The 27,579-nt window shown below is 47.8% G+C and overlaps 1 protein-coding gene across 1 annotated transcript in view; it reads right to left on the bottom strand.

The window, feature by feature from the left end:
• Positions 1-27,579, bottom strand: part of Antxr1 (ANTXR cell adhesion molecule 1) — a 191,244-nt gene that overhangs the window by 89,002 nt on the left and 74,663 nt on the right. The window contains exons 10-12 of the mRNA XM_075983580.1: positions 25,568-25,666; positions 10,129-10,198; positions 8,573-8,651 (exon numbers count right to left, since the gene is read on the bottom strand). Coding sequence (XP_075839695.1) covers positions 8,573-8,651; positions 10,129-10,198; positions 25,568-25,666 — 248 coding nt within the window. The remainder of the gene's footprint in view (positions 1-8,572; positions 8,652-10,128; positions 10,199-25,567; positions 25,667-27,579) is intronic.

Below are 27,579 nucleotides of genomic sequence, written 5' to 3'. Positions count from 1 at the left end.
AGATTCATCTGGCCCAAGGCTACGCTCATTTTTATTATCCTCCTCAAGCAAGTCTTTCCCGTTTTCCCAGCCCACACATGTTAGAGGACACACCACTTATAATTAGAGCGCTCTAAAGTGTGTAACTGGCCATCCCTTTTCAAGGCTGAGGCTGCAGCGCTAGGATCCAACCATTTGTGCCTCAGGGCTGCGGACCCGACACCCTTGGCGCTAAACTCCTTCAACTAAATAATGTAAAGTAAACGAGGACTTATTCTTTCTTTGACTGACCGAATGCATAAAACCGTGGTCTCCACATTAACACCCCTGGTTGCAGTTTGCACATCTGCAGCGTGCAAAGGTAGGGGCAAGCTTCTGCAGCAATGCCTTAAGCTTGCTTTCTATGGCTTCCCTTTGCCTAACCTCCAAATTTCATCACAGTCTCTCTTAAGGCCCCTTTCTCCCCATCCCCGAGGGCAGACTCTTCCAGGGGATGTGAAGGTCAGGGAGAGGGGTGGGCATGGGAGAGAGCTGGGTGCAAGGTGGGAAGCTGCTGGTCTGTAAAAGCCTGTGGGGGAGGTCGGAACTTGGGTTTCTCTCCTTCTGTGGTATCAATTTGGGGGAATCTCTTCTCTTATTGGGGTGAAAGACACTTACAGGCAAGCTGCATACATGTTCTGATCCCAGCGTTTTGTAAGGAGCCATTGGCTTTGCTTTGCAGGAAGGACACTGAGTGACTGGCTGAAAAGTAACCCCAGATGCGGCATGACTGTGCTAAGTCATTATTCGTCTAAAGATGCATAGACGCAGAAGCATCTCGTCTTTAGAACTAATGAGGGGATTTTGCAGGCCCTATGTCCTTCTGCACCCCCACACTGTACAGTGTTTACCTCTGGGCTATCTTCCCACCAGAGCATTTGTGTCATGGCTTCTGGAGGTCAGGGGCTGGCTGCTGTTCCCAGACTCTCTGACCCTCTGTTCACAGTACTGGTTTTACACACAATGGTCCTACTATGATATCTCTGGTTTCATTTGCCACCGTGGCCTTGTCCCTGGACTCGGTTCCTTCACTAGGAGGATGGCCCATCACAGACTTTGATGGATGCTTTGGAGGATGGACTGTTTACTTGACCTTGGAAAACAGAAGGGAAAATATCTGCTCCCATTTGTGCTCCTAAGAGTGCACAGTCATTTTTTATTATGTTGGAAGATGAACTTGCTACTCGGCCCAGGCTACTGGCCTCACTCCCTACCCGGCTGGTGAAACTGAAGGAGCTTTGGCAACGGTGGCTATGCCAGGCATCTGTTTACCTAGAGAGCTGACCATAAAACCAAGCTGAATCTGTGTGTTTCCAAGTTCTTTTAAAGCTATTGGTAACAGAGCTAAATCAACATAGAAAATGGGTCTGTGTGGTTGTATTGGAGCTGGACTCTTCAGACAGTGCTGGGTGGTGGACCCTGTCCTGTCTGTAGTCACACCTGCAGCCACAGTGGCCTCTGTCCTTTCTGTAGTCACACCTGCAGCCACGGTGACCTCTGTCCTGTCTGTAGTCACACCTGCAGCCACGGTGACCTCTGTCCTGTCTGTAGTCACACCTGCAGCACGGTGACCTCTGTCCTGTCTGTAGTCACACCTGCAGCCACGGTGACCTCTGTCCTTTCTGTATTCACACCTGCAGCCACGGTGACCTCTGTCCTGTCAGCAGTCACACCTGCAGCCACAGTGACCTCTGTCCTGTCTGTAGTCACACCTGCAGCCACGGTGGCCTCTGTCCTTTCTGTAGTCACACCTGCAGCCACGGTGACCTCTGTCCTGTCTGTAGTCACACCTGCAGCCACAGTGGCCTCTGTCCTGTCTGTAGTCACACCTGCAGCCACAGTGACCTCTGTCCTTTCTGTAGTCACACCTGCAGCCACGGTGACCTCTGTCCTGTCTGTAGTCACACCTGCAGCACGGTGACCTCTGTCCTGTCTGTAGTCACACCTGCAGCCACGGTGACCTCGGTCCTGTCTGTAGTCACACCTGCAGCCACGGTGACCTCTGTCCTGTCTGCAGTCACACCTGCAGCCACGGTGACCTCTGTCCTGTCTGTAGTCACACCTGCAGCCACGGTGACCTCTGTCCTGTCTGTAGTCACACCTGCAGCCACGGTGGCCTCTGTCCTGTCTGCAGTCACACCTGCAGCCACGGTGGCCTCTGTCCTGTGTGTAGTCACACCTGCAGCCACAGTGGCCTCTGTCCTGTCTGTAGTCACACCTGCAGCCACGGTGACCTCTGTCCTGTCTGTAGTCACACCTGCAGCCACGGTGACCTCTGTCCTGTCTGTAGTCACACCTGCAGCCACGGTGACCTCTGTCCTGTCTGTAGTCACACCTGCAGCCACGGTGACCTCTGTCCTGTCTGTAGTCACACCTGCAGCCTTGCTTGGTGGCTTCTGTCTGGCATACCCCTTTCTGAGCAGCCTCAGCAAGGCAGATTGTCAACGTGGGCAAATACCCATATCTATCTCAGACAGAGGACTCTAAAAGGGACATACAGAATGGATTCTGAATGGAAGGCTGTGGGATTCTTTCGTGAATGGACTAGGCTTGAGTCAAGAGAAGAACCCCTGTTTTTTCAATGGATTTAAGTGGCTTTTCTCTTTTTTTAAACTTTGGATGACAAAGTAAGAATTAGGTGGTTATGAAGGTAAGAGTCTTTTCTGTTTAAGATTTAGTTGGCTGGCTTGTTAAAAATGTAGACTCCTGGGCTAATTCTGATTCTCAGAGTTTTCCAACCATTGTACTATGGACACTCTGAGCCAGACAATTCTTTATAGTGGAGGAGGCATTGAAGATTGTTTTCTCAGTCTCTGTTCTACATACACACACACACACACACACACACACACACACAGACACACACACATACATGCACACATACACACATATATTAACAGAAAAATACCACCTATTGTGACGAAGAATAGTCTGGATTTGGGATATAATGATTAAAATGGAGGTGATGGTGCCAGAAAAATTTCTCTGCTGATTATGGTACTTGCCACCAAGCGTGGCCGCCTAGGTGATCTCAGGACTGACGTGATGGAAGGAGAGAACCATCTCTCAAAAGTCCTCATCCTCTGGCCTACATATTAATAAGTACCTGGAATAAAGTTAATGAAGAAAAACTCTTGGAGAATAAGCTGGAAGCGGAAGCATACCCACAGAAAGGGAACGGCACCCTAAAGGTGAGGTGTGGCATAGAGACTGTGGTGCCACCACAGGCAGGGACACAGATGTCATCTGCACGGCAGGGATTTCAGAGTTAACGGAAGAACGTCTGCCCTAGTAAACACCGCTTCTCGTGCCTCCAGAGGCTTGACTGCTGCCTAAGGCTACTGCTTACTTTATTCCTGCACCGGGGAAACATTTTTATACCAAAGCAGCAGAGGAAGACTGCAGCCCAGCCCTGTCTGACTTATCAGTAAACCGGATTTATGGGTTTCCTGCCCCTAGTTATCCTGTAAACAACATTTTCAAAGGTTTTCCTCCCTGATCCTAAAACCCAGGCTTATTATACCCTAAGAGGGAGTGTGCCTCTTTATCAGGGGGAGAAAAAGCTGCCATGGGGCATGCACAGAAGATCCTGTAAGGGTGTAGGGAGATGAGCCAATGAACTAACAAAGCCATCCTTCTTCTACAGACGATTGAGGCTTCCAGCTCCTTGAACACGTTACCATTATCCCAATTATAGCCATGCAATGTGGGGTCTAAGAACAGCTAGATGACCTGACACGATCGCTCTCCAGTGTGGTTGTGCTGGGTTTTTTGTTTGTTTTGTTTTAAACATGTTCTCATATAGCTCGGAACGGCCTGTGAACTCACTATGTAGCTGAGGAAGACCTTGAGCTTCCGACTCTCCTGACTCAGTCTCACCTGAGCTGGGATGACAGTGTGCATCACCGAGTGTGCCGACTCGGAGCAGGGACTTCTGACTCAAGAGTTTGAATGAAGCCCCCATTATTCTGTAGCCAGAACACATCATTGCCATACCTGCAACACTCAGGGATTTTTGATGCCTCAAGCTGGAGATCGCTGAATTCTTATCTTCGTTTTAAAAGAAAAGAATTTATCTGACCAGTGACACCACATGGGTTTTCTTGAATTATTGAACATAATCTACAACTAGGCTCTTTTTCATATAAACGAGGGAGAAAATGGAAGAGTACTCTTCATTTCCATAGTGGTTAATTTGACTTAGTGCCTTATATTTATGTTTCCTACCTTTCTTTGAAGATTGTGATCTTTACAACCATGGTAAGAAAGGCAAAGAAACCCCCACAGAGAGCCAGCAGTGAGTCTGGCCTTGGGTCGCTTACTAAGGCGATAGGACCAAGAAGGGTGGGTATGTGTCCTGGGAAAGGAGCCGTTGTAGAGTTGAGAAATGGCCTCAATCAAGAGGCAGCAGGCATAGAAACAGAAGCAGAGATGAAGAAACACAAGTCACAGGTCTGCCAGGGCCCCCTAGCCCTTGCAAAGGCTGCCTTCCCCAGTATGGAGCCTCTGTCTATTCATTCCCATGTCACTATCAATCTTAAGATCACCACTGTGGCATTACTGCCTCTGCAGACATTTCCTGACTCCTTTTGCCCCCCTTCCTTCGTCCTTTAATAAATCCTACAGCATTTACACCTGACTCACGCACTCCTGTTCTGTCTGTGTGTGCACACGTGTGTGGGTATGTACAGAGTCCAGAGGACACCCTCTGGTGACACTTCTCAGGAGCTGTCCACTTCATTCTGTTTGAAAGTGCTTCTCATTGGCCAGGAGCTTGCAAAAGGAAGCCCGGCTGGCTGCGGAGTTATCCTGAGTGTCTGCCTGTCTCCACCTCCCCAAGCTGGGATTATAAATGTGCATTATCACGCCCAGATTTTTGTTTGTAGGTGGGTTGTAGGGATCAAACTCAAGCATTGACTGACTGAGCTGTCTTTCACCCCGAACCCCAAGCCACCCCCATTCTTTATTACACACAAGCCTGGTGGGCTCCTTCCTCCAACAGCAACTTTGCAGATTATTCACGGGATACCAGATACCCAGAAACTGCTTAAGAAATGCTGGTCGAACAACATTCTGAATTCTGTCCTCTTTAGGTAAAACATGATGATAGACTTATAAAATGTTTATTTAAAAGAAGATAATTTTCAAGGAAAGTTCCTTAAGGTCCTAAAACTTGTTTTGTACTGTACTCAATCAGTGATTTTTTTTTCTCAGTCTTAGTTTGGGGAGGAAAGGAGTCTAGCTAGACAACCCAACTGAGGTATCTCGGAAATATTGGGGAAAAGGGACCAAATGCCGACACTTTCTATAGCCGGGCAACTCCGCCAAGTTTACCCTGAATGTAGAATCTTTTAGTGCTAAGTAGAAAAATATCTCTATCCTGTAAAACTGCATGGAATTTCTGCTTCTAGCCAGGGCACCAGTTATTCACGGTGGCTCTTGAAATGCTCGGAGCACACTTGTCCAAATGGGCACCAAATAAAGCGAGAAATCTTAGCTTCATATTTTAAAATGAGTTTTGCTTCCAGGTGACGGGCTGGGCAGGCTGTGACGGGCATGGGCAGAGCTAATCCTTTGTCCAGGCCTCAGGGATCATTCTGATCTGAAAACCAAGTCATCCAGACAAACACTAGCCTGAGACTTCTCACTCCTGGACGCACACCTTCCACTGAACCTCTGCTTCGCCTCGGGCTGTTTTAGTGTTGAATCTGAGCTTCTGCTGGGGCCTGGTGGGATTGGAGCTCCATCTTTGAACTGGAAGGTTTTTGCCATCTTGCTCGTCTCCTTTCCATCAGGTGTGACTGAGTGACAAGTGTGTACACCACGGACATGTCTTTTCTCCAAAGAGTCCCGAGTTCCTCTGTTACCATGTGACTCAGGACAGGGTGTGTGTGTGTGTGGGGGGGGGACTCAATTCTCTAGAGAGAATCCATTAGTTCAAACTGTATGGGTGGCTTGGGGTGACTCTGAACTCAGGATTTTTCTGCATAAGTCTCCAGAGAGCTGGGGTTACCGGCATGCACCACCACACCCAGCTAGCTTCTATGACAAAACGCTGAGTGTTGACTAACTCCAGGTCTTCTGCTCATTACAGAGACCGTTTATATAACACCAGGAGTAGTGTCAGCAGGTATACGCTTGCCATCTTCTTTTTCTTGGTTATGAAACAGACGCATAGGACGGATAAATAACCTAGTCAAGACTACCCAATGAATAACCAGCAAAACTGGGTGTCCCAATTTCCCCTTACCCCCAGGTCTCCTCCTGGCTTTCCTCCTGCCCTCCAGCGGTCACGACATCCTTTTGGATACAAGGAATGGCTCTTGGGGACATCCTGGTCTTTCTTTTCTCAAGTTTCATATTTGACACCTCAGCTTCCCTCCCATGCCACTGAATCAAAACAGAACTCCCTCAACAGCCACACAGCTCCCACCTTTCCCCGGTCTGCTCACTGGCTAGCTCCACAGAGGGAGCTTTCACATGCAAGTCAGATTGCAGCTCCCCTCTTCCAAAGCCCAAGTTCTCGCAAGGCCCTGCATCCTCTGTCCCCAGTCACCTCACCGACTGGGACCCTTGCCGAAACGTACTGCTAGCTCCTTACTTTGCTTCAGACGCCAGAGGTCTCGGGCCTCATTAGGGCTCTTAGTTTGGAAGCTTCTACCCTCTTCAGCCCTCCTGTGGCTTCACAGTTAACTTCCTCACTATCCAGGGCTCTACCCAAATGCCACCTTCTCAGTGTGTCCCCTTCAGGGTTTACACTGGAACCCACTCACCGAGGCACTGCCAAACTCTCTTATTTCGTTTTTCTCTATCACGTATATTATATTTTAACATAGCATGAATCATTTCTTCTCTTTACTGCTCCTTGTGTACTCCCCACCCTCTATCTACTGATGAGCCCTAAGTTCCTAGGAGGCTTCATCTTACAATCAATTACTGTTTATTAGGTAGATGAGAGAATGGACTTGCATCTCAAATATTAGGGTGGTGATAATTTCTCATGGACTAACAGAACAATCTCAAATGAAAAGGAAAGAAAGCAGAATATATTGGAAAGTGATTTTAATCAAGAGTCCATTGAACTGGAAACTTGGAGACGTAATCGGAGAAAGGCAGTTTAAGGTAAGATGGGGGTTAGAGTGAGTTGAGAAGATACAGTGGACATTTCCTGGGAATTATTTAAACTTTGCAACACATTGGTAAGGCCACCCTTTCTTCTTCAGAGACTCCAATTTAAATTAGTAGTCTTGTGTTTTCATACCACAAGCTAAGTCAGTCCTAAGACTGTTCACTTTCCAACTTCCCTGTCCTTGAGGTCTGAGAGGCATAATTATTTGTCTGTAGTGTGGTCAGACATAATAAATAATTATTGTCTCCGCAGGGTGGTGGAGAATACTTCTAGGCAGGAATTAGCAAGGACAGTCATGCCCATCATGAAACTCGGCCCCCTTGCATTTCGAAGGTAAATCATATTTGCCTCGTTTGGCTTTAGGGCTCCAATGCTATCTCTCATCCACCTGCAACACTATTAAGGACACAACACCAATTTCCAAAAAGTTCTAGCAACACATTTTCCAATGGCTGATCAGGGAGGAGCTTTGCAGACATACTCATTGACTTCCTTCATTGCTAGAAAGATCTAATGGAAGGCATGAACTTAGTAAAAGAAAGAAAATTCCAAGTAATGGTAGTACAAATATTCCCATTAGGGGATAAGGGAGCTGAGCCCCAACCGCCGAGGTAGGCTGAACTTGGAGACAGTGATTCTGCTAAGAAGGGGCTTCACAGGCCCAGGTGTTCCCTGTCAGGCCCCCACTTGCCCGCATTACCTCCTCAGAAGGCCTTGGGATCACCAACACCAGGGTTCATGCTCTAGGGTATGTGAGGTGAAGGTGTCTCACACACTCCCTCTCTTTTAAACATATAGTTTCGATTTATTGGACATCACATTTAAAGAAAGAAACCAGCTCCTCAGGTGACTTTAGGGGTGGTTAGAAGTGAGAACTGCCTGGCAGGATCCATGTTGTAGGAGCCAGCAGAGAATACTTTGTGTCCCTAAGGCGAGGCCCCTTCCTTCTCACTCCCCGGCTTCATCTGTTTTCTTTTTCCCCTAGACTATTTCCACAATCACAGGAACAAGTTCCCATTGTTCCTGTCCTAAACAACAGCTCCTCTATAAAGTCTATGCCTTTCTTTAGCTTCTTAAAACAGAACAAATTAAAACACACAGACTCTTTAAGATATATTTTATATGTTGTCCAATTCCTTTCTGTCTCCCCAGTCGTAAGGGTACCTGACTCAGGGGCCACCCTCACTACAGCCTGTGCAGGACAGAATCTTCTACACAGGCTGGGGCAACCAGGGATCCTCCTCAGTACCAGGGACAGAGAACCGGAGAGCCTGACACAGGCACCACACAGACCCAGATGCAACAGGGCTCGGCGGACAGAACAAAGAATCAGAAAGCATTTCATGTTTGATGCTGGAGAAGGCTGGGGCTTGGGGAGAGCAGTTGAAAACGATAATGACGATGGAATGGGAGGTCGTGACTTACACAGTGTGTGGTGGTGATGATGACGGAGCTGGAGATGAAGGACAGGCCATCGTTCATGCTCACCTGCAGTGCAGCTTTCCTGCAATGACAAGAGGACCGGATGCGCTTAGCATGCGGTGCTGCTAGCAACAGCTCGAGAGCCAGACAGCGTGCTTACTTCCCTGTGGGGTCCGAGGACAGTCTCTCAGGGCCACACACCTGTGACATCCAAGAGATGCTGGGATGTGTTCAGCTGGCATGTCAAGGTAGGATGTTAACTTTGCATTGCAGTGAACTTCAGTGGGCAAGGAAAGCCTACCTCATTTGTCCTGTTTGCTATACTTGGTGATAAGATAAAGCTTCCTTCCTTCCTTCCTTCCTTCCTTCCTTCCTTCCTTCCTTCCTTCCTTCCTTCCTTCTTTCCTCCCTCCCTCCCTCCTTCCCTCCCTTCCTTCTTTCCTATTTCCTTCTTTCCTTTTTTGAGAGAAGGTGTCTGTGTGAAGCCCTGGCTGCCCTGCGACACAGCCCTGGAGACCAGGCTAACCTTGAAGTTAGGATCCACTTGCCTCTGCCTCCTGAATGTGGGATTAAAGTTCTGCTCTCTCATCCCATTAGATAAAGCACCTTAAGATCCATCCAAGTCAGCAGGGATAATTGGGCAAACTGTAGGCTGCATGCCCAGCTCTCGTTAGTGAAAACTCAGAGGTCTGATGGGGAAGTTTTGTGGGTCCCTGTAAGACTCGTGGAAAGACAGCTTATGGACAGATTGGTTTGTCTTCTCCAGACTTCTGTCCATAACGTCTCACGGAGATAAGAACTCACACCACACTATATGATTTCGGGGTGGGTAGCAGGCCCAGTGTCACAGACTGACTGCGGACACTCAGTCGGAGTTGGGACAAATGGTGAAAGGGGACTTTAATGCTTTCCTTGGACGCCATCTCCAGACTGCTGGGCATGGTCTGGAGAGGCTCTTTTTTCTCTGTAATCGTCTGGGCTCTGGGCCCTGGAGTCCTACCCTAGCTCAGGGTGCTGACCCTCTTTGTGGACATCTCGCCAGCACTTATCTTAATGGCACCTTATGTGAGGCCAGGGGACGGAGGGGAACACCTGAAGCTCTGTGGAGGATCAAGAGTGGTGCCGAAGGTCATGAACCACGGCACTTACTTTGCCTTTCTGAGTTTCTTTGTCTTGAAGGAACAGATAACAGCCACTTTCTAGGGCACAGATGATGACAGGGTGAGGTAATACATGTGAGAACTTTCTAGAAATGTGGTTGGGATTGAGTCAGCAGACCCAGGCTTGAGCCCAGACTCTTCCACTGGCTCCTGTGTGACCCTGGACAAGTTATTTAAATCTTTCTCTCTGGCCTGAATGAGAGTTTGTTGTGAACTACAGAGGATGGAAGAGATGCTCAGTCACCCTCCTGGTGGCTGGTTTGCCATAGCTTGGCACCATCACCATTGACAGAATCTAGAGAAAGTCCCCGATGACAATGACAAAAGCTACCACTGCCCCCCTGGTTCTTCTGCCTCCTCTTCCCCGGCTGTGGGACTCTGTGGACGATGAAAACTTACATGCCAACTTCTTTTAAGATGGGTGCTGGGCACAGCAAGTAAGTGTCTTCCACAGCAAACGGCTTCTCATCTGCGAAAAGGAAGTCGCAAGGTTACGTTTCCCAACTCAGTGTCTTTGGAGGTCATTAACCAAGTCTAGAGGGACCCGATGAAAGCAGAGAAGTGTGTGAAATGAAAACTTCTCCTGCACTGAGTTATGCTTGTAATATGAAATGTCCCCTGAGGGCTTACTGTTGAAACCAAGTGCCACGCTGGTGGGGGCGGGGCCCAGCTGGAGGAAGCAGTCACTGAGGGGCTGTGTCTAAGGCTAGATATTGCCCTAACCCTACTGGTAGCTCTCTCCTCTTTCTGGTAGTGGACTCTCTGTCTCTTTCTATGTTTTTGTCTCTCTGCCTCTCTCTATATATATCTCTCTGTCTCTGTCTTTCTCTCTCTCTCTCTATACACACACACACACACACACACACACACACACACACACACACAATATTTGTCTCTTTCTCTCTGCTCTAGCCCCCTCCCTGGCTGCCATGAGACAAGGTACTTTCTTCCTTCGCCCGCTTCTGACTTGATGGACTGAAACTTTTAAGAAGTTTGCTCTCCTTGTTTCCCTTGGGTATTTGCCATAGCAGCAGAAAGCTGAAACATATACTATACCCTCCCCACAGAGTAGCACCCCAACATGTGTGGTAGCATCCACTAAAGAAGAACTAATCAAGACCTCCTCCCTAACGCTGGTCTCCTGGTCCCACGTCCGCTGAGATAGTCCTTTTACAGCACAGTTTGAGTTTCCTGTTCTCTTAGGGAGAGCTGAGGGGTTCTAAGGAGAGTCACATCTACATCCACTTTGAGGCCATCTTCATGGAGAAGATGAGCTGGCAAACACAAGCAGAACACCCAAGTATCGCTGTGTTTTAGAAGGCAGGAAGCTTCCTTTCCATGATCCTGTGGTCAGGTTTCAGGAAAATCCAAATAGGAGTTGCATTTTATTAGGGAACTGGAAGAGGTGGGGCCTGGCATGAGCCCCTAGGGCAGAAGGTCAGTGTGCATGGTAGTGATTTTAGGAGAAAGTTATTCAACGTGCTCGTCTTTAGCACATATAGCCTTTGCAGAGACAGCTAGCTGATAAAGTTCTGTGTGCAAGGAGAGATCCCAAGTTCAGATCCTGAGATCCATACAAAGCCAGGTAGGGTGGTGGGCACTTGAAATCCCAGCACTGGGGAGGCAGAGACAGGCAGATCACTGGAGTTCACTGACCAGACCCACTAACTGAACCACTATTCCTTCTTGGATGGCATGTGGTCAGATGGGTACAGGGTCTGGATGCCTGGCCAACAAGCTGCTTGCCACCTTGTTAGCACTCTGCTAGTGACAGCCCTGGGAGCTAAGGCAGGGACAGAGCTTAGGTTTGTTCCCTCCCCTCGAGTGTGTGTGTTGACTTCCTCTACGCTTCTCCATCTTATTAGTGAGGTGGATTTTCTCAGTGACCCTGGGTCTTCCTGATTCAGTAAGAACGTCTGGCCAGCAAACCCTGGTTATCCTCCTGGCTCTACCTCCCCAGAGTTTGCATTGATGACAGGCTTACGTTGCTGTGCCCGGCTATTGATTTCTATTTCATACGTGGGTGCTAAGAGATTCAAACTTAGGTCCTTCAAACAGATTCAAACAGAGCACCTTACCCACGGAGCCACTTCCCCACCCCAGGATCATTTTTCAGATGCAAAAATGGAGGTTCAGAAAGACAGGGCCATCTTGGCTGCACAGCAATAGACACAAAGCCAGGTTGAGACCCAAACTCTGCAGTATCCTGTCCTCACGGAGAGACTTCCAGCTCCAGGGATGTCTGTATGAGGGAATAAGCCAAACTGTCCTGCGTGGCTGACTGGAACCTCTACTTATTTCCTCGTGGCTGTGGCTTATCCACAGCTTTTGCACCCAGTACCTGGGGTGCAGTTCCACCCACAGAGCCCCAGGCAGCCACAGGGTGGCCCCAGAGGCCTTATGACTTTAGGCTGCAGGCTGTGGTTAGAGCTGGAAGGCTTCTGAGGAGGCCACAGCAGTGAAGTAGTCAGGGCCCCCGCAAGGGCTACATACACTGGTCCTGTGAGCTCCTGTCTTGTCTCCCTGTCCTAGGTCACAAGGGCCGGGAGGCAGACTGTGGCCTCGGCAGCAGGACCTTTCTAATTCTCCTCCTCTTTTCATCTTCCTTTCCTGTTTGGGAGACCAAATATTTCTGGGGCAAAGCAGACGGGAGGATGGAGGGCTGTGGCTGACTGGGGTACAGCTCTGATGTCCCTGAGGTTGAACCCAGGCTGGGAGGCTGTGGGCTAGCTCTGTGGAGCTGGCATTTTCTGCCCTGAGAGGGACTGTTTGGTTTGGAGCCTGTTTTCACTTTACCACAAAAATGAGTGGCTTTTTCCCCTCTCTCTTTAAACAAAGAAGGGCCATTTGGTTTCCATAACTCAAGTCATCTGACTCCTTCCTGGAATGGCCACTTGGGAAGCAGGGCATAGACTTCCTGCTCTGCCACAGAGGGGCCCGTGCCTGGTTTGGGGGCCATGCCAGTCCCACTGCAGCCTCTGCCAATGCCAGTGTGTTGTGTTGTGCTGTTTATGGGGCTGTAATCCATTCTGAGGACAATGCGGGCCCCGCTTCTCTGCTCACTGGGTGGCCATTTCACTTCACTGCTCTCTGGCACCAAGTAGAAACGGTAATGGAGACCAGGAGCTGTGGCACTCTGCACGGCTGTTTGCACCCAGGGAGAAAATTAGAGAGGGGTGGGAGCTGGAGACCAGAAGGGTTTTTTTTTTTATGAATTTGAAAAACAGATATTTCAGAATTGTAAGCACACCTATGACATATTAGCCGAAATCCTTTGCCATAGGAGTCTGGTAATCAGACAGAAATTTGACTTAAGACAGAATTGAAGAATCAGTGATTGCCAATACATTGAACTGCTGAGTGCAAGCTGGGAGGCGGGCATCCTGGAAGCTGGGGACAGGTGAGGGGAGGCCAGAGGAGATGCCAGTCTGACAGGTTCAGGCTCAGAGCCCAGGTTTTCCTCTGGCTAGTGTGTAACTGGGGTCAGGTTCGTCTACAGGTGGCGACTGGGACATCATTGTGCTGTTGTGTGCAAATAAATAAGAAAGCCTAGTATGTGAGGCTCAGTAAGGACTCGAGAGGCTTCCCTCCACTTTATTACACAGCACCCAAGCCTTACAATCCACTGCAAATGTGAAGACTACAGCTTTCAAAATGCCCAACGTCCGGCCATACTAATGTCGCTTAGACATTAGGAGTTTTGGAGGTGTGTGTGTGTGTAACTAAATTAATATCCATCCTTTGTATATACACACAAATGCATTTATAATGATTTTGCTCAACACTGAACAGCCACAGTCTTATAAGATGCATCCATACCCATCCAGAAGGGAGATAGATACTTGTACTACAGTTTGGGGCTCACAAACGCTAATTACCCCAAATGCTAGTTAAATGGGTTAGCACTGCACTGCTAGAGGGGTCACATCTGGAATTTGAATCTGTTTTGCTGAAATGATGGGGCCTTGAATAGGCTAAATTGGCCCCCAGCAGTGAGCACACCCTTCAGGACAGAGAACTAGTAATCCCATCACCATAGCGAGGCCTGCTTTAAGGGCAGTGAACTAAAAATCCGGTACCACACTGAAACGAGCCCAGTCCCAGGGTTCTAACCTCACAACAAAATAACATGGTTAGGTTGGGGGAGAAGTTCCGGGCATCTTTCTCTCCCATTTGGTGACTGACTGTCTATGGATTTGGGATAGAACCAAGATTGAAATCCATTAGCCAATGCAAACACCAATCCGTGGATTGTTTTTAAGGCTGATGAAGTAATTAAGATACTTTACAAGTCTTGGCAACCTTTTCTTGCTATGAATATGTAGTCTGACAAAAATAAACATAAAAATAGTCCCTAGTCTTATCTAAGCCTTCAAGAATTGATGTAACCCCTGAGAGGAGTTTACATTCCTGCTGCGCTATTTGCATGAGGTAGGAGGACTAAGCCAGGCTGCTCTGCTGTTGCTCTCAGAGCCCCCTCGGTCTAGGGAGCATTTCATGGCTTCTCTGAACCAAGAGTAAGGTCAGTACCAAATTATCAGCTATTTTGTCAACACGGGCCCAAATTAAGGGGAAAGAGGAGTTAGAGTTGGCTGAACAGCTCCCCTGCTCGCTGCCTTCAAACGCTAACAGCTCTGAGGGAAACCAGAGCCAGGGCTCCCTAAGTTGGTGGAATCCAAAGCATCTGGGTTGAGCTTCATGCAGACACAGGCTGAAAGGAGGTGGCCAAGTGTCCCGCTACCTCAGTTGTCATTTACGAACTCAATGGGTCCTCAAAGGGACCCACGACTGAGAAGACAGAGGCACACTACTGGGCAATGTTGAGTGTGGGCTCTATGCCGGAAGGTTTTCACAGATGGGGATAACAGCTCAGGATTCTAACAGTAGACGTCTGCCTACGTTATGGAACAAAGCAGAGGCTGTGAAAGTGGAGCATGACTTCTGCTAAGACAGCTGAGCAGCGATGGTGAAGGCAAGGGAAAGAGGAAGAGGAGTCAGAACCGAATGTGGACGGCGTGGGGACGCGTGTGGGCCAAGATGTCTCCCTGCAATGCCCTCCTGTGCTCAGCAGGAACCAGGGGCCGCCTTCCAAGGGGAGAACTGGGAGGTTAACCTGGTGCTTACACATGACCCAGAGCCATCTAACTCTCCTGGCCTGGAGCTGGAGGGTTTCATGGAGCCCTTACTACCCAGCTGCTGTAAGGCCACAGGTTAGAGGTTAGTGTCCTGGGTCAATGCACTTTTAAGTCAGTAGTTCTGGCCCAGGAGCCCCCAGGCTTTGCTCCCTATCTCCTCTCCCCATCCTGGTCTGTGGGACAGGCTGGAGCAGGACAGGTCATAGGCAGATGAAGAGTTGAGCTGCAGAGGCCCAGAACAGCTCTGCCACACATAGGGCTATACCCCGGGCAGCGCCTTCTACCCTGTTCACAGCTTAGAGTGCTCATCTAAAAGATGGCTACAATACCCAGCTCTTGTTTTATAAATCGGAATGGGAATCGTTACTAAAGTTTAGCCTTTGATGAACATTCAACACATTGTCTGCAGTAACAAGGTGGCCTGCTGCCAGGTCTGCTGTCAGGGAAACACAGGATGAGGGCGCTTCTAAACTGAGGACTCCTGCAACTTGCCCAGCTACGGTGTGTGTGTGTGTGTGTACATATATGAAACCCATCTATCCAAATATGATCTTTGGAACATGTATATATGCTCCAGTAGTTTCTCAAACAAGGAGAATTTGGCAACATCTGAAACAAGATGGGGAATGGCATGGGCATCTCCACCAGAGTTATCAGCTCCAAACCTCGGTAATGCTGGGAGAAATGCCTGATTTAATGTCTGATGTGGTTCAAGATCATCCCTCTGTCCATGGCAACAAGGCTACAGGCATCGCTTCAGAGTTCAGAGCCCCTGGTTTATTGGTGCAATGTCCAGAAAGTTCATAACTGTCTAAGATGATGAGGAGAGGAGGGAGAGGGAGCACGTTTGGCAGACTAGGAAGAGTGTTTCCCAGCCAGTTTCTCACGTAGGCTCAGTGGGACCCAGGCTGTCCTCGTGGCAGGGGCACGGCATCGGCATAGAAACGCGGTGCTTTCGGGCATTGTGCTAATGTCAGGGTCATGACCTGATGGGGGTGGGAGAGCTGTAGAGTCCAGCGCCTGATGTACAAATACTTGCACAGGGTTCAAGGCTGAGCACAGTTACAGCAGGCAATAAGGGTTGCCTTGGTCACTGCATTTGAGGGGAGGGATGACCTTGTGCACAAGCTTTGAGTTCCGTAGCTGTTGACACACCAGTGTTTAACTGCTTGCCAGAACCTCTCTCCTGAATTAGCAGGATAAAATTTTATTTTAATCTATTACAAAAGTAACATGTGCAGTATAAAAATTTGAAGTTGATAAAACTCTTGAAATATTTGATAGTCATAATTCTCAGTGCTAAACTTTTTGGGTGCACATGAGACAAGCTCTCCCCATACATCTCAGACTGCCTTTAAACTCACTGTGCAGCCTAGGATGCCTTCCAATGGTAGTCTCCCGAGTGCATGAATTATTAAGGGAGTGAACCACCACGCCCAGCTGATAAACATCACGGAGGCCTTTGGGTATAATATTTCATTCTCTGTGTAGTGTTTTTATAGAATTGGGATCATACTACACATAACTTTGTGGGATTTGGCACTCACCTCTCTGAAGTTATTAGTGCAACTTTGGGTATTGCAAGAACACTAGATGAAGGTGATGAGGCCCAGGGTTCTCACAAAGCATTTTCTCCTCTCTATAAATCCACACCAAAAAAATTCTTCACTGTTGACTTTGTAAAACATACAAATTATCTTCTAAGCAAAGAATCAGCCTTTTAAAATGTTGTAATCCCGAGGTCAGAATCATTGGTGCCTCCAAACAGCTGCAGTTTGCTAAGAATAAGTATACTTTTAAAAACCTTGTTTTCCCCCATAAAGGACAGTTGAGGATTCATGCACAAGGCATGTGCCTTGTGACATACAAACTCTTCTGGCTGTGCACAATTAGATTTGGAAAATGTTTCCCTTCGGAGTTGAGATTAAGAGGCAAGCCCACCCCAAAAGCCTGAAGCATGACCACAGGTCACTGCAAGAACTTGAAGGATGAAATCTTCACAGAAACCCAGGGCAGAGGAGGGAAGGAGGGGGCTGGTGCACACCTGAGCTGTGTAGCCTGTGCATGGCATGTGCATAACATGTGCTGTGCATGGCATGTGCATTACATGTGCTGACGTGGTGTGCAAGTTGTTGCCCAAACTGAAAGGCACAGGGAGTGAGCTACTTGCCCTCAGCAGACCCAACCCAACCTCTCCAAAGGAATGCTGAATAAATATTTAAACAACACAGAGAACAGCCTGCCTGGGGCTCCTGGGCTCTAGCTGTTTCTCTGCTCAGGATCTTCTCTTGAATCATGCTATGGAAATGACAAAGGAGCAGGGTTGCACCATGTCCCCATTCATCACTATACACATATTGGCAGTGACTATGAAGGTTCAGCCACCTGATGCAGAAGTGCAGGGGGGTGCCAAATTCTCACATAGAAGGGGAAGGAGGAAGGCGGGTTTCAGGGGAACACATGCGCAAATTTTGCCTCAACACTGCCTACAAAGGAGAGCTTTTTGTGTAGGGTTTACCATTTTCTATTTGGGCCACTGAGCACTTGGTAGCTCCACATCAAGTCTGACCACATACAGGCCCCAGCACATAACTGTCAACTTGCCCCTGTGAAAGTCTCTCTGGTGGCAGACCTCACAAATGCACATTATGGTAGACTCAAACTTATCTGCTGTTTTTGTCTCGGTTTGAGTGATGTGAACGTACGGTGATGTACTCTGTCCAGGAGCCACTTCAGAACTAGGACAAAAGTCAAGCTCTCTTGAAAGGAGGGGCAATGGAGATGCACCAGCAGTAAGGAGAGGCTCCCGAGGCTCAGGCCAAAGGGACCACTTACGGAAGCAATGGGACTTCACTGTGGTCACACTGCCAGGCACTGGAAGTGATGCTCTGCACCCTGGGACTTGTCTTCCCTGGACTGAGGCTCATGTCTCTGCTCTCCGATGTGTGACATCAGACAGCATTTAATCCTGAGGCATCTGGGCACTAGAGGTGGGATTTGGGATCTTGGGGAATCCAGGATTTTTTTTTTTTTTGCAAAGCAGAGATCGCCCAACTTTAAGTTGTTAACCTGGCCATCCAGCAGCCTCTAGGACTTCATTAACCTGAGTTTGTTTCCTCATTAGTAAAGATGAGGGCACAGATAACTCTTCCCTCACAGCCTGGCTGTGGTGCAATGAGGTGGCATGGGGGAGAGATGACGCAGAAGGACCTACAGACAGCACAGAGACCAGCTGGATGCTCAGCAGTCAGCAGCTGCTGCCTTTTAGATGAAGCTTGTTGGGAAAGAATCAAGACCCCATAGGCTCCGTATATCTCTGAGTGACCCAGTGATGTTCTCATGGGACATCAGCTCCTAACTCATCCAAACTGCACGCAGTGCCTTTGACCAGCACATGTAATACTCTAAGTCACAGTGAAGGCTTTTGTTGGGAGGTGTACGATTTCTTTTTCCTCTGCCTTTCCTTCTATCTGCTATCATAGATACACCGGCAATTGTCTCTGGGTGCCTACAACAGCCCTGGCTCCCAGATGTCTTCTAAGATGAAGTATAGTTTCTGGATAATAAGACAGTCTTTAAAAAGCAAATGCCCTGGACCATCTACATTCAAATAAGGGTCTTTTTCTTTGGGGATGCTGAGCCTCTTTAGGGGAACTTTCAAAATCATCTGAGAAAGTATCTTCAAAGGGGTCAGAGCCCTGTTCTTTGGGAGTGTACAGAAAGTTAGCCATGGCTAGGCCTGTTAAGTAAGAAATCAAGCTGGGAGTAACATTTTATATAAACAATAAAGCATGGCTGTGAAACCATACAGCGAGCCTTGTGAACTGCACTAGTCTGTAAAATGTGTCCTTGCTTCTAGCTGCTGTCACACAGCACAAGGACAGTCCAGCACGAGCTGTATTACTGCATAGTAAACTGTCCATTTATTATTTACCATGCATAAAATGGGTCGTTCCTCGGCTCATACCCCTGGGTCTCCATTTTGGCTTTCTAATCTCTATGCAAGCGGGTTTCCAATTGGAAGCAGACCTTCTCTTGGTAGAGCACACTGCATACTGAAGTAGGCAAATGTGCAGCCAGGGTAAACTGATAAAATTTGTGGTATTTCCAAGGTATATTCTTGGCCAGAAGGCACTTCAGCCTGGTGATTGGAAAGCCAACCAGATGCTAAGTATAGTATGTGTGCTATGCCTAAATAATTATTTAAAAAATTAAGTTTAAAAATAACCTTAGTGAGCTCTTTTCTAATTGTAGGGGGAGTACGGGTGTGCAGCAATCTTAGACAGGGAGAAGAAAATATGAATTTACTGTTGTCTTATTCAGGGGTGGCTGCTGCTAACATCACAAGGGGTGTCCTTCAAGTTTGGGCGGGAACGTGTGTGAAGAAAAACAGACCCTAGCGCAGCTCCTTCGTACCGCCTGTAACTGTTCTAACACAGGATGGAACATCCCACAGCGTCAGTCACTGTCCTACAGTATTAGCTGATTATAAACGGCGACTTGCAATTGACACGTAGCTCATCCACCACGAAACATTCATGCCGTTATTTAAATGCCCCCCCCCCCTTCTTGCTTCCTTTGCCGTCATGAGCAGTCGCATGAAAAGCAGTCATGCCGCCCGTGTCTCTGTAGAGCAGAGGTTCTCAACCTTCCTCATGCTGCGGCCCTTTAATACAGGGCCTCGTGTTGTGGTGACCCCCACACCAACATTGGCTTTTTGCTACTTCATTTTCATTGCTCCTTTTAGCTGTAATTTTGATACTGTTGTGAATCATAATGGTAAATATCTGTGTTTGCCAATGGTCTTAGGCGACCTCTGTGAAAGGGTCGTTTGACCCCAAAGGGGTCACAACACACAGGCTGAGACTTGCAACAGACATTCCCTTTCATTTCCTTTGAATGATGTGGAGATTAAAATGTAGATCAAGTATGTATAGAAGTCTACTCTCTCATAAGGATTCGCAAGCACACTGACGTGGGTCTCTCTTTCTGAGACTTTCCTTTGAGAAATAAATCCACCTTCATGCTTGCAGGCATGTTTTACTTTCTTCCTACACCCTCTTTCTTCTAACCCTCATGCTTATGCCTGTATGAAGATATCTTTATATCTTAAACCCCAACTCTGCTTCATTAAAAAATTGTGTGAAAGCAGTCGGCTCATTTCAAGAATTGCCTTCTGGGGTTTCTGATGGTGTCTCACTGACCATGCATGAAAGCGCCTTTGCCTGCCTCTTTACTAGTTCTGGGCACCGGGTCTTTGCCACCCTTCCTGACTGCTACTCGATATGGTGGCACATGCCTGTCATCCCCGTACTTGGGAGGCTGAAGGATTAGGAATTCAAGGCAATCCTCATCTACATGATATACCAGGGCCAACTTGAGCTTCATGGGAACTTGTGCCAAGAATAAAACCAAAGGAAAATCCAAGACAGGCTCCCTTGCCTGGCCGTGCTCACACTGAGCCCTTTCCGTGGGGTTGTGGGCCACCATTTTTCTTAGAAGTTTCTTTTCACCTGTTTTTGTTTTTTACTTTTGTAAACCACTTTACTATTTGTGTGCACATGCACGGAGGCCAGAGGAGGACTCTGAGCAGTGGTTCTCTCTCTCCACGGTGGAGCCCGGGACTGGACTCGGCTCGTCAGAGGAGAACTCTGGGCAGTGGTTCTCTCTTTCCACTATGGGAGCCGGGATTGGACTCGGCTCGTCAGGCTTGCAATTTTCCCTGCTGAGCCATCACATCAGCCCCATTTCCCTCCTTTTTTTTAATTTTTATTTTTAAATACCTGACTTAAGCAGATATCTTTATACTAAACTTTTGACCCCGTATTATATATATTATAAATAATTTTCCTTTATTTCCTTTTCCTTTTGATTTTTGTTGGGGTTGGTAATAAGAGCATTTCAAAACATGTGCTTACGCTATCAAATTTTTCCTTCAAACCCAGTCGCTTTTTGCTCAACATCTTTATACCCTGGGCAATTATGCAAACGTTTACTTTTCTAGAAATTTTATATTTTCATGTTCACATTAAAATTTTCAGGTCATCTGGAATTTGTTTAACTGTAAAGTGTAAGATAAAAATCAAACTTCATCGTTTCTCTAAGCAGCTAGCCAGCTGTCCCAGCATCATGACCAGAATGGTCATTTAGTTTAACGCTAAGTTCATGCCGGAGTCTGGCTCTGTTTAGCGCTCTGTTCCTTTGCCGTTTGCCAGTTATACTGGTCACACAGTCTTTGAATGACTATGCCTTTTTGGTTCGTCCTAAAGTCAGCTCAGGCAGTTTCTGCATTTTACTTGGCTAATCTTGTAGTTTATTCTTCCATATAAAGCTTAAAATTATTTTAACTTAAAAAGCACCATGGGGATTTTTGCTGGGATTGTAATAAAAGTAAATATTAAATTTGAAATAAATGATATCTTTACAATGCTCATTTATTTCTCTGTTTAGTAAGAGTGACATGGTTCCTAGTAATAATGAAATAGCACCCGCGGTCAGGACTGGGCGGCTGTCCGTAGGCAAGCCTGTGATGTGTCCCGCCTACCACACTACGTCTCTTAACAGCCTAGAACACAGATGCTATCGTCACAAGCATCACACAGAGAAAAACCAAGACACAAAGTGTCGGGTAACCTGTTCCAGCAACAGCTGGCGGTGGTTGAGCCAGGGCTCTTCCCTGGTGTTTGTCTCCAGAGACGGCCCTACGCCTGGAGTCTAGACCACACATTTATTCCCATTTTTAAAATAGTCCTCACAAAGGCTTTTCTTATATGTCACTCATATGTCATTCTGTGTGGCTGGACAAATTGTTCTCAATAGATTTTGTTTGTTACATTTTCCCTGGATATTTTTATTTTAAAAAAGATTTTATTCACTTATTTTTATATGTATATGTGGGTGGGGGGAGCTGATGCCTTGGCGCTGGAGTTATAAACGGTTGTGAGCCACCTGATGTGGGTGCTGGGAACTGCACTAAGGTCCTCTGGAAGAACAGACAGCGCTCTTAACTGCTGTGTCACCTCTCCAGCTCCCTGGAATGTTTTCTAATGGTCGCCATTGAACTCTGAACAGAGGTAGCAGTAAAAGTTGAGGTGCTTATAGCTGGGGGCAGTGGTGGGGTGAGCACAAGCAAAGAACAGTGATGAGTAGGTATGAAAATATCACAATAAAACCCATTATTTGTATGTTAGCTAAAAATTAATTGGAAATTAGGAAAAAATTACTGAGGGGCTAATTCTGAAACATTCAGTTTAATAACCCCCTATTGTCTAGCAATGTTGTCTAGCAATAAACTAAGAACTCTTGTTTTTTAGGAATGCAAGATCATTCCAAAGTATTTGAAAGTGTTAATGTTGCCCTTAGTTCCCGGTGTCTTTAAGGATGCCATGCATTGTCTAATGTGCCAGAGACTGGCCATGTGCAGTTTTGAGCACTTAAACAAAAATAAGTGAAATTAAATCAAATTTCCCAATCATACATTTCAAGTATCAACAGCCGCCTTCCACATATGGGAACCACACCAGCTAGCTCCCTAGAACGGTCCCACCATTTACAAGATGGTGTTGCTAGAACCATCAGATCAACATCACGGAGGAGGTGGGATGACTCTCTATTTCCTTCCGACTTTAAAGTGACCACCTCTTCATAGTGACATAGTCTTGGAATAACATCGAGTTTCAGATCTGTACATGGAGATGCGTGTCACAGTGTCATGGAGATGCGTGTCACTGTGTCATGGAGATGCGTGTCAATGGAGACGTGTGTCACAGTGTCATGGAGACGCGTGTCACCGTGTCATGGAGACGCGTGTCACAGCGTCATGGAGATGCGTGTCACTGTGTCATGGAGATGCGTGTGGAGATGTGTGTCACAGTGTCATGGAGATCGTGGAGACGCGCGTCACCGTGTCATGGAGATGCGCGTCACAGTGTCATGGAGATGCGTGTCACTGTGTCATGGAGATGCGTGTCACTGTGTCATGGAGATGCGTGTCACTGTGTCATGGAGACGCGTGTCACAGTGTCATGGAGATGCGTGTCACTGTGTCATGGAGATGTGTGTCACAGTGTCATGGAGATGCGTGTCACAGTGTCATGGAGATGCGTGTCACTGTGTCATGGAGATGTGTGTCACAGTGTCATGGAGACGCGCGTCACTGTGTCATGGAGACGCGTGTCACAGTGTCGTGGAGATGCGTGTCACTGTGTTGTGGAGATGCGTGTCACAGTGTCATGGAGATGCGCGTCACCGTGTCATGGAGATGCGTGTCACAGTGTCACGGAGATGCGTGTCACTGTGTCATGGAGATGCGCGTCACCGTGTCATGGAGATGCGCGTCACCGTGTCATGGAGATGCGTGTCACAGTGTCATGGAGATGCGTGTCACTGTGTCATGGAGATGCGTGTCAATGGAGACGCGTGTCACAGTGTCATGGAGATGCGTGTCACTGTGTCATGGAGATGCGTGTCACTGTGTCATGGAGATGCGTGTCAATGGAGACGCGTGTCACAGTGTCATGGAGATGCGTGTCACTGTGTCATGGAGATGCGTGTCACAGTGTCATGGAGATGCGTGTCACTGTGTCATGGAGACGCATGTCACTGTGTCATGGAGATGCGCGTCACCGTGTCATGGAGATGCGTGTCACAGTGTCATGGAGATGCGTGTCACTGTGTCATGGAGATGTGTGTCACAGTGTCATGGAGATGCGTGTCACCGTGTCATGGAGACGTGTGTCACCGTGTCATGGAGACGCGTGTCACAGTGTCATGGAGATGCGTGTCACTGTGTCATGGAGATGTGTGTCACAGTGTCATGGAGATGCGTGTCACTGTGTCATGGAGATGCGTGTCACCGTGTCATGGAGACGCGTGTCACAGTGTCATGGAGATGCGTGTCACTGTGTCATGGAGATGCGTGTCACCGTGTCATGGAGATGCGTGTCACTGTGTCATGGAGATGCGTGTCACTGTGTCAAAGAAGTCCTACCTGATATTTTCTTTCTAAGTGATTTTAAATATTTGAACTGACAGTAAATACAGCACCTTCCGCATCCAGGGTGGCTATGTGCCAGGCAAAGTCTCTCTGGGATCAATTTACTGTCTCTGTCTTCTGTAGTCCCCAGTGTGCTGGAGCAGGATGAGTTTGGAGTCCAAGGTGCCCCCCTAGTCCAATGGCCTGTATTTGTCTGTGAGTGAGTGGGCACAGGCAGTGCAGGCAAAGGGGTGAGAAACTGATCAGCTGGCAAGTGCCGGCTACAGCGTGCCTCTGACCATATGTTGTGCCCCTGACACACACACACAGACACAGATACACACAGACACACACACACACACAGACACAGATACACAGACACAGATACACACACACACACACACACACACACACACACACACACACACGGTGTGCCCCACAGAGGCCAGTTCAAATCCTCAGAGCTCTTGACTTTCCTGGGGACTGAACTCGGGAGGGAAAGTGGGAACTTACAGTGGCGTAGGAAGCAGCTTCCACATTACGGCTGCTTAGGGACATGGAAAAATGGTTTCAAGAAGCACACACATTTTCGACATACAAAAGCATTCCAAATTTTTAATAAAACTAACTGAATGTTTTCAATGTTTGATATTATTCCAAGTCAGAAATTCCAGATGTCTGTTAGGAAGCTACCGCTTGTGTTTAAGCTATCAAGAGGGTTTGAAGTGTCAAGGAGAGAAAAAACAGGTGTGCCCTTTAACTTTCCTAATCATAATAGAGTTAGATCTTCTCTCTTCTGGGGGTATAAGGAGAAAACCCAGAGTGACTAGTGAGCTGCCTGTGGGTGGGGGGTCTGCCTTCCTTCCCTCCCAAACCTCTGGGCTGCAGAGCAGAGAGGATAGAGCAAGGAGCACACAGCGTGATGGAAAATGCAGCCCAGCGTGGCTGCTGTTTATCACTGCAGACAGGGAGCCAGTAATTGTCCTCATGATGGACACCAGATGCAAGTAATAGCCAGGCTCCCACCATCTGCCTTTCTGGAAGCAGACCTCCCATCTCTCCTGGATGGCCACTGAGTCACTCGTCTTTAAATTCAGATCTTGCCTGCTGCAAAGGTCTCGCGGAGGCCCGGCTGCTGTGACAGCCTGTTTTCCTTCATGAGATGCTTTTAGTTTTACTGTCATTGTCCTGCTTCATGCAAAGTCTGCACCACAGTGAGAGTTTCTTGGCTACTCTGATCAAGAACCTTCCAGATTAAAAAAAAAAAGTCCCGGAATCTACACATGCAAGCCAGTAGTCTGGTTTTTGCTTTATTCAAGATTGATCAATTTAGACCATCTTGTTTTATTCTTTCTTTAGAATCTCCAGTGCTTGGCTGAGAAGCCTCGAGTTCCACAGGCCCTAACTAAGCAGGGCTTGCAGGGCCAGCGAGGATGGGGTGAGGGACTTGATAACCCCCTGCCTCCTTAGGTCTGGCTCTATGTTGTGTGCGTGTGTGTGTGTGGGGGGGACACTGAGCGCTCTTGTCAAGCCTTGTCCTGATCCCCAAGCTGGGTACCCTTGGGCTGTTCCTACCCAGTGTGGTCAGACTCTGGTCAGAACCAAGGGCACAACAGGACCGATTGTTCTCACTGGAGGCCTCGTTAGCACTGAGCAATTCTCTGAAGGCCCCTGCAAATGGCTGTGCTGGCAATGTCCCCTGTCCCACCCTCAAGTTACCAGGACTTACTGAGTGTGACCGAGTCATTGATCTTGAAGCTGCAGAGGACTCTGTCCACATTGCGGGCGTGCCGGAAGCCATTTCCTCTTACGACCACTTGAAAAGACTCTGAAACGAGGAACAACAGCACACGTTACTGGACCATCACCTGTGGACTCGCTTTCTGTCTGCTCCAGAGCCCCTGGCTGCTGTTTCCGTAGGCTTCAGAAGCCCAGGGTTCAGGTCAGGTAGGAGAACAAGGACAGCGTGAAGGCTCCTTTCCGCTCACTGACCCCTTCTCTCCTGTGTTCTCAAGGAAGACGCGGCTTCCTGCTCAGAAGTGCCACTCCCTGCTTCTGCTCCTGCCTGCACTGCCGTCCTCCCCATTTCTATTCGAATCTTACCCATTTTTCAAGTCTAGACAGTGCTAAAACAGCCAGAGGGGACCCAGAGAAGGGTCCCCCACTTCCTCCCAACATCCCTCCTCAAGTCTGATTTACATTTTGTAATCTCCTGAAAGGATTTCTTCAGAGCCAAGATACCTCATGAGTGTTGGGAACTGCGGCCCATGGCACGTAGAGCCTGTTAGTGAGCCACTGCTGGGCACGCAGCTATGTAGTGCCCTTTGATCTCTTTCTCCCCAATCAGAAAAGCATTCCTTTAATTAGCAGTGGTGGACTTTTGCAGCTTTCCCTTCTCCGAGATGCATGGCTGTTCTGTGCAGCGCAGTGCAGGGTCCAGGAGTCGTCATACTCAGGTGTCCAGTGTGATTGCTTGGACTGAAACTGGGCCTTCAGGACAGGGCCATTTCTCCATGACTAGAAGAGACCTCATGGGCTCGCATATCAACTGCACACTCATGTATGTCCAGTTATTAGATGTATGATTGCCATTGTTATAGGTTTAAAAACTATAAGATTGTCCTACCAAGGAAAAGAATCCAATTATTAAAGTGCTTAAGAATACTGGTTTATGTCTGATGATGTCAAGTATCCGTTCTGTTTATTCATTTACTTGTTTATTCCTGTGAGCCTGTGCACCTGCATGTGGCAGCCAGAGGGCAACCTTCGCTGTTGTTCCTCAGGAGCTGTCTACCTTGGTTTTGGAAGCAGAGTCTCCTCTGACTTTAGGCTTGCCGAGTAGGCTAGGCCAAAGGGCCAGTGAACCCCACCTGCCTTTGCCTTCCTGATGTTAAAATTAAAAGTGTATGCCACCATACTGGTTTTAAAAGTTTTTTTTTTCTTTAACTTGTAATTGAACTCCAGCCCAGAAGAAAAGCTGCAGTGTCTGTGAAAGTGGACCTAAAGTAACTTGCTACCCGAATAGAGGCTTCGCTGGCAGAAAAATGGAATTAAAAAGCCAGCATATGGGACTCTTTCAATGTTAAATAAATGTCATGAGTTTATGTCACTTTCATTCCCATGGAATTCAAAGATCTTGTTTGCCAAAGCAATAAGTGATAGTTAATGGTCCCTCGCTGTGCCAGCCCAGTGGTGAGCCTTGTATGGATCTGATGTCATTTCCATCTCCTGCAGGCCAGGGAGTGTAGCTGACAGTGATCTCAGAGAGGTTACATAATTGCTCAAGATCGCACCAATTTAAAAACCCTCAGACCTGATCTGGAATCCAGGGCAGCCAGGCACCAGGGGCCACTAGCTTAGCTGTCACCCACTATCCTCTTAAGACCATCTGGCTGAAACAGAAAACGGAAGCTCACTGTGTTGTGAGCCTTGAGTAAGGAAGGAGCTGCGGTGTGATTTCTTTAACGCCCATCACTGGACTAACTTTGGACAGGTGTGCTCATCTGTCAGTTGTGTTAGGCTGACCCACACACGAAACAGGAAACCAGCTGTGGGGAACCCAGAGGCATGGTGGGTTGAGAGCACACATAAGGAGGGCTTTCAGAAGAACTGGGGCCAGAAGAGAAAGGGAGTAAGACTGCGATCTTTTGAGGATTTACCCAGAGCTAGCAAAACTGGAATCATATCCTCAGGGTCAGAACCTTGGTTGGGGACTTTATTAATCAGTGTGGTTTTTCAGGG

Source organism: Microtus pennsylvanicus, chromosome 8 (assembly GCF_037038515.1).
Source record: "Microtus pennsylvanicus isolate mMicPen1 chromosome 8, mMicPen1.hap1, whole genome shotgun sequence".
NCBI lineage: Eukaryota > Metazoa > Chordata > Mammalia > Rodentia > Cricetidae > Microtus > Microtus pennsylvanicus.
The sequence above is the reverse complement of the archived record's forward strand: the minus strand, read 5'-3'. Positions and strand labels throughout refer to the sequence as shown.